We start from the raw sequence: 14420 nt of genomic DNA on the forward strand, positions 1-14420 counted from the left end.
GTTTAATTTTTACAAAGCATAAGAGACCTTACGGCAATTTTTTCTTCGCAATTATTAACCATACTATATCTTATCATTCTCTTACATGCCGTCAATATCATTTTAATATTGACAAATATGTTTTTCAATAACAAATCAGAGGACACTGAGGTGTAATAAAGAAAATAAACTGCAAAGAAAAAGGTGTTACAAAATGTCCGAAGCACCTCTAATAAGTCCCTTAGTTTTGACACCCAGCAGGTTAATATCCTTTTGTAGATCATTTTTGCAAGGGATAAGGACGCAAGAGGGAGGCTGCCAGAGATCAAGCAGTGTGGAGAGCCACCATTAGGTGACCAAGGCTGACTATACGATATGATTAAGATTTTAACCCCTTCATTCTGAGGTTCTCCTGTTATATTCTTGCTACCTCCAGACCATTTCATTAAGCTCAGGAGACTTTTGGAACTAGACAGGTTAGATATAGTCTGCAATGACCTTCTCGCAGCTTGGGGTCGTATCTAAACATATCATCATCTGTAAGTAGCGAGACTGAAAAGAAAATATGTCACTGGATTGAATGGACTAACACAGAGGGCAATGTTGGGTTATCCTGTACTACACAAAGTTAATCACCAGGAAAAGGTGCAAGAAAACCTCCCGGGTCAAAAATATAAGCCCCTTAGTTCCTATTCCCAGCCTTGTCCAGGGAGTGTCACAGTAAAGACAATACAGGCAGGACCCAGACTTACCCAGCTAGGTTATGGGTCTTTGCTTCCATACCCAGCTTTATCTGAGAAGTGTCTAGGTAGCTAAACAAGCCTTGCTTCTAATACCCAGACTTAGCCAATTAGAACATGGGCAGTTGTTCTGAGCCAGAATAACAAGAACACGAGCATCACTTCTGATAGCAGGTCTTATCCAAGGTGTGCAGCACTGAGGAAAGGAAATTTACAAGCCTCGGTTACAAGCTAGGGTAATGGATAAGCCTCATTTCTGATACCCAGCACAATCCAATGAGAGCCCAGGTAATGAGAAATAGAAGCCTTAATTGCAATATCCAGCATTATCTGAGGTGTACCAGGCTTCAGTTCTGATACCCGACTTTTTCCGAGGAGTGCCTGAGTAACAAGATATACCAGCCTAATACTCAGTTATCAAGGGAGTACCAGGACTCATTTCTGAGACCCAATGTCATCCAGGGAATGTCACGGTAACGAGAACACCAGCCTCATTTCCTAGCCAGGGCCGCAAAAACACGAGTCCGAACCAGGGTAACGGGATATATGAGCCTCAGTTCCGATAGCCGGCCTTATCCGAGGAGTACCAGGGTCAGTTTCGGTGGACCTGGAGGACACACTGGCCGGTGGTGGCGTCCTTCAGACCTGAGATGGTCCATTTGGGGGCTGCAGCATCATCAAAGTGACCATCATCCTCTGGCGCAGAATCAGTCACCTCACTCATTGGGGAGCTGCGGCCACTCTGAAAAATATAATACAGAATATCACAACTTCTGGTTACTGCAGGTAGCTTTTTTTCACACAATGGAACAGGACCACTCATATAACTTGAATACTAAGGTATGGTTAGTCACTTCACATACGAGGGTGCTCCATCACTCTCAAATAAACAACACATCACAATACCAGCACACTGTAAAAAGTAACATCATCATCATCATCCAGATCTCTTTTACCACCTATGGATGGGGTAAGGTATGGCCTAGAGAGCAAGAAAAAACCTGATAGATGATGAAACTAACCAAAAGTCTACCCAATTAAATGAGCCGCACTCTCATTCATTCATTCACCATTCAAGCCCCTGAAATCCTGGCTTCAACCCACAGTTACCATCTATTGCCAGATGCCTTATTTCCGTAAGGGGTGGCCACTAACAAATAGCCTCAATGTTGTCGTGTCCCCTCCCATTTCACTGCCCTCCCCCCCAGCTCACAAACCCCTCTCTCATATACAGTCATCCCTTAACATTCGTGGGGGTTAGATAACAGAGACACTTGCAAATGTTAAAAATCTGCAGATATCTGCTGCCCCCCCTTAAAAACACCTCTGGACCCCCAATTTCCTTATATAACTAAAGAAAAACCCTATGTGCATATTTACAACCACTTTATTGGACATCTGCTGCCCCACCTTAAAAACACCTCTGAACCCCCAATTTCCTTATATATCAATCAATCAATCAATCATTTCCTGTGGCACCCCACGGGATGCATAGGGTCTCAATGAACTCTCTCCACCAATATTTGTCTCTTGCCATCTCCTTCAGGTCCCACCAACACTCCTCTCCTGCTGCTTTTTTCATTGTCCTCAACCAGGTTTCCCTCGGCCTACCTCTACCTCTTCTTCCTCTAGCAGTCCACTCTGGCACATCCTGTATTAAACAACCTTCTTTTCTGTGTATGTGCCCCAGCCACTTCCAGCGAGACAGTCTCACATATTCATTAACTGGTTCCACTCTCGTAATATCCCTTACTATTGCATTTGTAACTCTGTCTTGCCATTTTACCCCAAGAATCCTTCTCAGTATTTTATTCTCAAATCCTAATACTTTTTGATCTGTTGCAATTGTACTGTACCATGACTCATGCCCGTAAATTAAAATGGGTCTAACCATGGACTTGTAAATTTTCACTTTAGTATGTATCGAAAGCCTATTATTATTCCAAACAGATTTCAACACTCCAACAGCTCGCCAAGCCTGTCTAATCCTCTTCTCAATTTCATTGTTTAATGATCCATTAGATGATACAATCGTTCCCAGATATTTAAAGTTTTCTACATTCTTCACCACATTATTCCCAATTACACAATCGATTTGGTTCTCCACGTTCATATTAATAATTTCAGTCTTTCCACAATTTATTACCAATCCCACTTTTTCTCCTTCCTCCACCAGACAATCGAGCACCCTCTGCATCTCGTAAATACTTCCACAAATCAGTACAATATCATCAGCATTGTCCAAATCCATCAGCTTCTTATTTTCTTTCCAGTTAATTCCTGCACCTGTTCTCCTTACAACCTTTTTCATAACATAATCCATAACCAAAACAAACAACAATGGCAAAAGAACTCCTCCTTGAATCACTCCTGACCTAACTTGAAATGGATCACTCAAAGAACCACCCACCATTACCTTACAAAAAGTACCTTCATGCAAGCTTCTAATAATATTTACAAACTTTTCTGGTATACCATAGAATCTCATAATTTTCAACATAGCTCCACGTGAAACACTATCAAACGCCTTTTCAAAATCCACAAAACACATACTAAGTGGCATTTTCATCTCATTGGCTTGTTGCATTAGATGCCTTACAATAAATATCTGATCATTACAACCTCGACCCTTTCTAAATCCCGCTTGTTCTTCTCTTAAAATTTTATCAATTACTGGCTCTATTCTGTTCAACAAGATTTTGGAAAAGACTTTTGCAACTACAGGTGTCAAAGTTATCCCCCTCCAATTGCCACACACTCTTAAATCTCCCTTTTTTGGTATTTTTATAATCACTCCATTTTTCCACTCTTCTGGAATTCCACCATTATCCCAAGCCACATTAAAAAGTTTCAAAAGTGCATTCATCAACTCGTCATTTTCCACCTTAAGCATTTCAGGGAATAGTCCATCCCCACCTGGAGCCTTAAAATTCTTTAACTCCTTTATAGATTTTGCTACCTCTTCCAAAGTTATATCCCCTGTTTCTATCTGCAAATCTCTCTCCTTATATAACTAAAGAAACACCCTATATGCATGTTTACACCCACTTTATTTAATACAAGAATGCTAAACAACTACTTTATTTAATACAAGAACACTAAAAGTTGAAAATAATGAATAGTGTACTCCTGCATGGCCTCTTCTGACAACTGTGCTCATCCCAGCTCCCTCCAAAAGGAAGAGTGTTACAGTATATTTAATTCACTGGATAATGCCTTGACTGCACTAAAACAGCCACGAACTGTGCCTGGGATAATGTTACAGTGTCAGCAGAGTTCAATGAGATTTTTTTTTTTTTTTTTTTTTTTCTGTAGCCATCCACGAATATTCAAAACAGTGAATGTTAAAGGATGACTGTACCTCTCCACGTCATCCCTCCCCCTCATCCTTGGCCTCCCCCTCCCTCCACCTCACTCACATTCTCCACATTAGTCTCTCATTCTCCATTCTCCCCATGAGGCCAAACCACCTCAATGTATTTCTCCTAACGCTTGCTATCACATCCACATCCATACAACAACGCTCCTTCACTTTCTCATTTATCAGTGTCTCTCCACGTAGCTCCATATGCTCCTCTCAAATAACTTATTTTCACTGTTCTCACTTTTGACTTGTGTCCTTCAAACAAGGTTCAAGCTTCACTTCCATACGTCAGAGTTGGTATCATAATACTGAAGCGACTTTTTAACTTCCATGCTCACTTCCCTGTTTCTTATCACTGCTGTCAAAGAACATGCAACATCACAAAATCAGCTTACTTTTCTCATGTCTGTTTTCATCCAAAATAGGTTGACAACTGCAATTTAAATAATAACTCCCACCCTGCAAAATACATCAAAGTCTCTGCATACTACAGCTCATATATTTTCACCAGAAGGAAATGGAGACTCCCACTACCTTAATACTATGCTGTGGTTGCATGATATTCAATTATCATTTGTTATGAGAGGGGAATAAGGCCCATAGTCTCATCAGTTAAGGAGGCTCCCTTGCACCTCTTCCTTAGCAATTTATTTTTGGATACAGCTGGGTAATATAATTTTAAGATTTATTATGAAGAGTATGGTGATATTAGAATGATTTCAGTAACTAAGTAGACAGCACGGTGTAATAGGAAAACATATCACTTGGGTAGAGGTGTTAGGGAGCTTCCATAACTGAAGAGATTACCCACCTAAGTCTCCCTGGTTACTATAGACAATTTGCTTTCAACTGACAAAATTGTGCCACTCACAAAATCTTATTTCTAAGTCATGATTTCATAAGTTCAATGACTTAATTTTATGGTACAGATGAGTCTCCATGGTTACCATATTCTGTTCAATTTAACTAGGTATTGGGGGAGAGAGGAAGCTGGAGCTGCTACCTTTTCCTTACCTGTTCATTTTCTACGTCAAAGGATTACAATCTCACCTCCTCGTGGTTGTTTGCCTCATGTGTGGAGTCCTGGGGAGGGCTGAGTGGGCCAATATCACAGTCTTCAGTCTCCCTCGTCATCATCATATATTCGGAATCTTTCAGTGGGAAGACACGTTGTTCATACGGTGAGATACCCTGCAAGGAACAATAATGCACTTTGCCTTGTGTTCACATTATGATGTTCTGCACAGAGACACCTTCATGGATGGCACCAATACAACCAGGCAGTGGTGATGTCTAGTTATATAAACATCTCTCAACTCCATCCCTGTCTCCCCAAAAGATGATGGTCGACTGAGGGGAAAATGGCAACTTCAGCCTGCAGTCCACCAGGTTCACATTTCAGAGGAGTCCTGGGCCACAACATCAATATGTAAGATGTAATTATAGGACCATTATACAGGGAGGTCCCAAAGATACGACCAGTTAGGTTCCATTTGGCATAGTCGTATAATGAATTCCCGTATAACGAAACACACAACCAATGGTAAAATATTGGTTGGGTTCAAGGACCCCATCAAAGGTAAGTTTTCAAGCTAAAATATAAGATACCAAACGTAACAAACATATCTATATTACTGAAATGCAGAGAAAGCAACCTGAAAGAGCAAATAGTATGCAAGTAACATGACTGCACATTAATTAAACATATAAAACATGCATAACACTCATCTATAGGTGGTAATATTGTGTTGGAGGTGGGAAGCTGGCAGTCACCAGCTGAGCAGTGTTGCCAGATTCCCAAACCCCTACTATCGTACCCGGCACGTTAAAATTATCCCTTTTTATCAAAATTATAGCACTCATAATCAAAGGCATTTCTTCACATAAATCGGTAATTACTGTGGAATTAATATATTTATATGTGGAGTGATTAATTACCATTATTGAATCTGTTTAACTCTTAAGTACCTACCAGATTAAAATACTAGTTATTGTAAGAAGTACTAAATCCTACTGTTGTACTAGTCTTACAGCAGACTTGTTAATTTTCCAATCCCCGATTTATTTTTCAGATTACAGTATGAAATTATGAAAGTTATCGCATGCATGCTATTGCATATCGCAAAGTGTGCCAAAATATCGCACTTTGCAATAATTATCGCACGGCTGGCAACACTGCAGCTAAGCAGTCCCACTATTTCTCTATGTTGAGAGAAAACAGCGGTGACTGCGTTTGCTGGGATGGCTGAGTTAGAATCCTCCCACCCTGCCCCAGACTGAATGTCGTATCATTGTATTTTTGAGATTGTATATGGAAAACAGCCCCTAATTTACCCAGGTCGTATCATCGGTTTCTCGTATATCGTGTGGTCGTATAATGGGACCTATTTGTATAGCCCAATCATATCAGCACTGATGCAAATGAAGGTCGTGTCTGGTATATGCCAAAAAAGTAAAACAAAATCATGTCAGGTCTCCTTATCAACATCTATCTATCTATCTATTGCCAGATGCCTCAATCCCGTTTGGGGTGGCCACAAACAAATCACCTCCACGTCGCCCTGTCCCCCGCCATTTCACTGACCTGCTCCCAACTCACACACCCCTCTCTCATATACCTCTCCACCCCATCCCTCCATCTCATCCTCGGCCTCCCCCTCCCTCTTCCCCCTCCACCTCACCCACATACACTCTCTTCATCAGTCTCTCACCCTCCATCCTCTCCACATGGCCAAACCACCTCAGTGTGTTCCTCATAACGCTTCCTATCACATCCACATCCACACCACAACGTTCCTTTATATCCTCATTCGTCAGCCTGTCTCTCCATGTGACTCCACAGGCTCCTCTTAAATAACTCAACATCCTGCCTCTTTTTCCCATCCTGCAGGAGGGGTGAGGTAGGGTTCATAAGGCATTTTAAAAAATAATACATTTTAAAAATTCAAAATAAAAGGGCCTCTCTCTCCAACACCTTGGTAAAGGTTTGAATAGGGAAATGGCTCAATATCATAATAAAAGGAGAGATGTCATTTAATGAAAAGACCTACACATGCTATCATGGTTAATGGTCTCCAAATATGACACAACAAACGTACCTCGAGCCTATCAGTAACGTCATCCCCAGGCGGCAGGATTCGAAGTTTGGTGGTGGAGGTGTTGGTAGTGGAGGAGGTGCTTAGCGTTCGAACACGGCGGGATCCAACCAACGCTGCCAGGCTGGGAGTGCCAACAGGAAGAGGTCCTGCCCCACTATATATGGAGTTCGACAGTGAACTTTGTGTAGGATTATGTGTACCCGTCATTAGTGTGGTGGTTAGTTGAGAGGTGATGAGCTGGGAGGCAGATGTAGCAGGCTGAGTGATGGTGGTGCTAGTGGCGGCGGCAGAGAGGATGGCAGTGCTAGACTGAGAGGTGATAGGCTGTGTTGTGAGGATAGGAGGCTGCGTGGTGGAGATACTTGGTAGGGTACCAGGGTTAGGTGAGGTAATTAGCACTGACTGAGAAGTAAGGGAAGAGCAAAGACTAAGGGTGGACACTAAATTAGAGGTACAAGTTAGGGCTGGAGTAGAGACAGGAGGGGTGGGTGGAGGAACACTAGGACTGGGTGGAACAGTAGCCAGGGAGGAGGATTGGTTAGAATCCTCTGAGGCAGCAAGGGGGGTGGTTGGGGGGGTGGCCAAGGGGGAAATTGTGTCACTAGCGGGGTCCGGTGGACGTGGAGACAGTGGGTGGTCTGCAAAATAAAGCAAAATTGTAAGAATGCTGAAAAGGGGTATGACTCATTTTAGGCAAGTGATGCACTAAATCAATAAACTGATTTAATGACATCAGGATTCCACAAATCACCATACTGAGGTTAGTCACAGTACACCTGATGTTTTCAATGGACTAAATGCTAAGTGTAAGAACCAGCTAACTACTTCCGACCAGCTGCTGTAATCTATTGGAGAAAAAGATTTCCAAAATGTTTAAAAATATTAGAAACAATGTGAAAGTCTTAGCTTGGACTCTGATTTAGTAACCTCTGTTCCATTGCTCTTAGTCAAAACTTTTCAATCTCATGCCATACCAAGTTTTCATACCTACAATATATGCCAATATTTACACTAAAAATCCTTCATGTAAGCTTCTAAAAGTTGCCACATTCAGAACTCTGATTTATATTAAGGACTTCATAGCACAGCCACTTTTCTCCCCTTGCTAAACTACTATCAATTTCCTTTGCAAATTTACCTCTCTTCTCTATCACTGCACCCAGGTATTTAAAATTACACCACTAATTCATGTCTCTCCCAGTTAACCATCACACTACACTAAGAGTCAACTTCCTTCAACAATTATGACGAATCATTGTCATCATCACCACCTAATGGTTATGTGGTTACCACCCAGTGTAGTAAATGGTTTCCTGGTGTACAGGAAACCATACAAGGAAGAAGAAAGAATGAAGGAAAGAAAGACAGAAGAGGAGGGAAGGAAAGAAGGAAGAGAGAAATGGGCAGTCCCCTGAGAGCAATATTACATCGAGTGAGTGGATGGTGAGCACCCCCCACCTACCATCATCCGAATGTTAAAATAACAGTAATTTCCTACTTAACGCTATGCACTAGATGCATTCCAGAAAACTACCATGGTAAGTAAAAATGATGTTCTGAGAAGGTTTGTGTTCCTGTGAGGAAGATTATATGATCAGATATAACCAAATTATGGCACCTGGTGGTTTAGTGAGTACAGTACTATAATCAAGGTGCTCCATTCAGACTGAGCTAGTGCAGATTTATATCCAAGGGATGATTGGGGCTTATTGCTCACGTAATGCCACTCAAGAGTGAGACTGGTCATTCTCATCTTAAATGTCAGGACCAATTTGCCTAGCCTCGGGCTCCTATGTTCCTCATGGGGCAACATACGAATAGATGATGGATGGATGGATGATAATAAAAATTTACATGCATGGCTGCAAGTATTCATCAAAATGGATTTTAAGTTGTGACTGGGTTTATGAGGGTGTGCTAAATGCTACAATCCTGAAGGAAGTTAAAGAAATACAGTAACTCCTTTAATATCCGGACGCCCAATAACCAGACTCCCCAGTGTCTGGACATTTTGGGCCTGGGCCTTTGGAACCTAAAAATGCCCCAAAAACGTAAAAAAAATAAATAAATAAATAAATAAATCCGACATTTTCTTCACCCGTAATGTGAACTTGGCACACGACACTGAACAGCTGTGTTTACACGTAACCCCCTTCCTCCCCTCCCCAGTTACCGCCTAACTACCATCGTGACTAGATGCTCATCACAATAGATGTCGCATGTGCTCGTTTTTGTGAATAAACAGTGAATAAACTGCAATACTTCACCAACAGACCACATGGGAATTTAGTGTTGTGCAATGTTATGAAATCAGAGTTCAGAGTGCAAAGGATTAAGTACAGAGTGCAAACTGGCGATTGCAACTGGCGTGGTGCAAGTAAGAACAGAATAAGCAGTGTTGAACAGTTATAATTCACAGTGTAAAGGATTCAGTGCAGCACAACAATGGATTACTGTACATGCTTCAAGAGCATTTTCACCACTGCCAGAGCCTTAAAGGAGGCGGGTTAACCCTCGTAACGGCCATGGACGTGTTGTAACTACCAGGTACGCTGCTAAATATTTTCCATACTCACTTCTAACTCCTCAATCTCTGGTTCGTTTTCATTTATTTCTTGCTTTCTGTCCCTTTTTTGTGTGAAAAGGGTCTTAAATAGGTGCTGTGCATGTCCGGTAGGGAGTTATGTAGGTGGTTTTCTGAGTTATGCTGGGTTAGTGTCCATAAGTACCAGTCCAGGAGGCAGGGTCCCAGTATGCGGACAAACCCACTTTCCGGACAAGCCTTTGGCTCTATTACATCGGATATTAAAGGGATTACTGTAGTCATATACAGAGATACCCCGATTATCCGGGCTATATGGTGTTAAGGGGTGCCCGATTGGTCCGAAAGCACGATTAATCCGGCGGAAACACAAGTACTGTACTGTTAGACTGATTTATTTACCGGTAAATGTACACTTTAAGTACCAGAAAGACCTTTCCAGTTCAATGTATATTCCTCCAGCTTGTTTCAGTATTTTTCAGACTAAATTCAGTTCGGTAAATCATGTTTTCTTACTGAAAGATTTCCTCCCTCTTAGTATCGTCTCGTTCTAAAGCTGTACCTACGATTGTTTCCAGCACAGTGGACGAAACTCATCGTACTCAAATGTGGACTTTGTTTCCCAACTTCCCAACTGAAGATTAGGTTAGGTTACATTATTAGGTGCGGTTAAGCTAGGTTAGGCCAGGTTTAAACACTTAGATTAGAACAGTGTCTTCTGCCATTATGTTAACGAATCAAAGAGTCGTCACACCAGAACAGCTAAAAACAGCGGGGAAAGATTTAACAAGAAATGTTTATTTACCAACCCAGAAATAATCAGAAAAATATAACAGACTATCAGGATGAACTGATATGGTAAGGTGCTTTTACTGCTTACAGCAAAGCGTATGTTTACCCCCCGTAAATCCTCAATGTTCGTGAGTTCAGAAATTTGTGTGCTCCCGTGGCAGACCTTGAAACCATTTTTTCAAAGTTATAAAGTCAGTTTCTTTCTCTTACTGATTTGAAAAGACTCGTCTGGTACACCTGGCTTTTTCCCCTCCTCCCTAAACCCATCTTGTGATTTGCTAATATTCGTGAAAGAAAATTAGGGGGCATGTTACATTAGAATTTAAACATAAAGTTAGGGTGCATGTTACTTTAGCATTTAAATATATTGGCGAAAACATCTGGGATGAAAGGACCACCCAGCTGTTTGGGATGGTAGAGTAGGGTCGTGTAAACATACCAGTGACCGTTCCCTTCCCATAATTGTTCGCAGTTTTTATGGCTCTCCCTAACTTAACGTTACTGACACCGGTACAGTAAAGCATTGTTCAAGGCTAGCAGCCATAAGGGGTTAATGGAATACATCATTGTTTGAGCATTGTTCAAGGCTAGCAGCCATAAGGGGTTAATGGAATACGTTATTGTTTGTATCAATACTCTCTCTTTCACACACACACGAACGAACAAAAGAATGTGCAATAAATGTACACTTAACTGTAAGGAGCAGAAATAACTGTATGCTCTGTCGGTCCGAAATGTGTTGGGAAGCGACATCGAACAAAGAATGTGGAACTGAATGCCACCTTATGAGAACACTTGAGATGAAAGTATTTTTTCTTATTAGTAAACCTAATTGTTCCATTTCGTCCCTTATAATTGTGAAACTCGTAAATTTTCGTCCAAGCATACACCATAATAACCTTACCAATTCAATTCATATTCTCTAGTTTGTTTTCTGTATTTTTCTAGTTTGTTTTCTTATTATCATAACGTTCCTTAAGCCTTACCTACGATTGTTTCCGGCATAACAGAAGAAACTTACTCATAATCAGGGTGCATGTTACATTAGCATTTAAACATATCGGCGAAAACATCTGAGATGAAGTGGCAGGCCGCCTGACTGTTTGAGATGGTAGAGGAGGGTCGTGAAAACATACCAGTGACCTTCGTGCCCTTCCCATAATTCTTCGCAGTTTTGTATAGCTCTCCCTAACCCAACATCCCTGACACCGGTACAGTAAACCATTGTTTGAGGCTGACAGCTATGATGGGGTTAATGGAATGCATTATTGTTTGTATTAATACTCTCTTTCATACATACAGTACACTTAAGAACGAACAAAAGAGTGAACAGTAAATGTAAGAGGAAGAAATAACAATGCTCTGTCGGTCCGAAATGTGTTGGGAGGCGCGATATCTAACGAAGAATGCAGAACTGAATGCTAACTTACGAGAACACATGAGATGAGTATTTTTTTTTTTTTTTTTTTCTGATTAGCATACATTCTTGTTTCATTTCGTTCCCTAAAACTAGGAAACCCATTACTTTTCATCTAAGCATACAGCCTAAAGACTTCACCAATTCACTTCATATTCCTCCAGTTTGTTTTCTGTGTTTTTCTATTTTGAGGGTAGTAAATTACCTTCTCTTGCTGAAAGACTTTCTCTTTTATCACGTTCTTTAAGCCGTACCTACGATTGCTTGGGGCATAAAGGAAGAAACTCATCGTACACAAAAGTGGATTTAATTTCCCAGTTTCTCAACTGGAGCCCAGGTTAGGTTAAATTAGGTTAAATTATTAAGTAGTTAAGCAAGGTTAGGCTACGTCAGGAGTATCAGTTGCCTTACCAAACTCCACCCTACCACCCTTGTGATTGAGTTGTGAGCAGGAGGTGTGGGTGGGGGCAGGTTGAGCATGACCCTCTCTGGTTTATCCATGCCTCCCTAGCAACTGGATGCTTCCTGTTTAAACCGGAGCATTTGTACGGATAATTCTATGAATTACTGTACCACTGAACCATTGGGTCACGGCCCGGATATACCGAAAGCTGGATAATCCGAGCCTGGATAATCGAGCTTCCACTGTATTGAGATCTGTGATACTGTGAGTTGCATCAACCCTGGCCCTTAATTGCATATAATACTGTTAAAAGTGTTCCTAATCTGGTTTACAGTAAAATGGTGAAGGACATTTTACGTGAAGTGTATTAAATGAGAAATTCCCCCCACTGACCTGGTGTGTTGGTGCCTGAGGAGTCAGTGCGTCTAGATCGTGATGAACGTGAGGTGACCTGCATGTGGAGGTACTGCAGGAACTTTTTGCGTTCCAGCTCTTCACTTCGGCCATGGCGTGCTGCAAAGGCCTCTTCACTGATATCCTCCTCCTCAGACTGGAAATATATATTTAGCTTGAAAAATTGTCTGCAGTGGCAGAACTGAAGCAGGATCAACAAAACTTATAATTTGTACTGATTTACTGCCACGGGTTGTGTGTGAGACTCAGCATATGTCTTCAAGTCTTGAGTGTTGTTATCAAGTCAGGGGTTGCAACTTATGGGCATGGGCAATCTATGTATAAGAGGACAGACATTACAAATTGTTTCTATCATATAAGAACAGCACCTGTATTTGGCTGAATCTGGAAGACATCTGGATGAAAATTATTACAGCAGTATGCTAAATACAATCACAAAAGAACAGCAAAAATCCTTGTGGGATCTCCTACCCTGATGAGTCAACAGGAATGAAAAAGCAAAACACAAAAATACAATGCAGTGAGCATGAAAGTCTATATTCAGTATAAATATTGTATTACTATACTAATGGCATTTCTAAGTAGCTATAAAAATATAATAACTAAACCAACATCTATTCAGCTTTCTTCTCGTATCTGTAGTCCATAAGTTCATGATACAAAGATGACCTATTAACATTAACAGAGGGATGCTGAAGTAACACCATAAATTAACTACTATTCACCCCTTCAGTCGAATGACCTTAGTTTATTATTTTGTTTCTGCTACCACCACATGATTTTATTCTACTTATGCCAGACTTTCAGTGGTGAGAGGGTTAATGACGGCTATATTTAACTCATTCCAATTTCTATCTATCTATTGCCAGACGCCTCAATCCCGTTTGGGGTGGCCACAAACAAATCGCCTCCAAGTCGCCCTGTCCCCCGCCATTTCACTACCCTGCTCCCAACTCACACCCCCCTCTCTCATATACCTCTCCACCCCATCCCTCCATCTCATCCTCGGTCTCCCCCTCCCTCTTCCACCCTCCACCTCACTCACATACACTCTCTTCGTCAGTCTTTCACCCTCCATCCTCTCCACATGGCCAAACCACCTCAGTGTGTTCCTCACAACGCTTCCTATCACATCCACATCAACACCACAACGCTCCTTTATATCCTCATTCGTCAGCCTGTCTCTCCACGTGACTCCACAAGCTCCTCTTAAATAACTCATTTCCACTGCTCTCACTCTTGACTTGTGTCCTTCCAACAACGTCCAAGCTTCACTTCCGTACGTTAGAGTTGGTATCACAATACTGTCATGTAGTAACTTTTTTACGTCCATGCTCACTTCCCTGTTTCTTATCACTGCTTTCAAGGAACCAGCAACCTTTCTTCCCTGCTGTACCCTTTCAAGCACTTCACCCTCCAAACCTCCATCCTTACTCATCACACTACCCAAATACTTAAACGTACTCACATTTTCCAATTGCTCACCATCCAACCTCGCTATACATTCACTGTATTCACCTCTCTAAAAGACCATCACTTTACTCTTCCATAAATTCACCTTTATGTTCCGTTTCTTACACACTCTCACAAACTCATCCACCAATCCTTGCAGATCCCCTTCATCTTCACTCAACAACACAGTATCATCTGCAAACAACAGTACAGGGAGTT

At 41.5% G+C, this 14420-nt stretch overlaps 1 protein-coding gene across 1 annotated transcript in view; it reads right to left on the minus strand.

The window, feature by feature from the left end:
- Positions 1 to 1311: 1311 nt before the first annotated feature.
- The window catches only part of nsl1 (non-specific lethal 1), a 170066-nt gene continuing 156957 nt past the window's right edge, over positions 1312 to 14420 (minus strand). Inside the window, exons 9-12 of the mRNA XM_080283997.1 lie at positions 12729 to 12885; positions 7182 to 7819; positions 5134 to 5274; positions 1312 to 1461 (exon numbers count right to left, since the gene is read on the minus strand). Of these exons, the coding sequence (XP_080140123.1) occupies positions 1312 to 1461; positions 5134 to 5274; positions 7182 to 7819; positions 12729 to 12885 (1086 nt within the window). The remainder of the gene's footprint in view (positions 1462 to 5133; positions 5275 to 7181; positions 7820 to 12728; positions 12886 to 14420) is intronic.

Source organism: Coenobita brevimanus, chromosome 99 (assembly GCF_032717465.1).
Source record: "Coenobita brevimanus isolate Jiangsu-jjx chromosome 99, ASM3271746v2, whole genome shotgun sequence".
Lineage (NCBI taxonomy): Eukaryota > Metazoa > Arthropoda > Malacostraca > Decapoda > Coenobitidae > Coenobita > Coenobita brevimanus.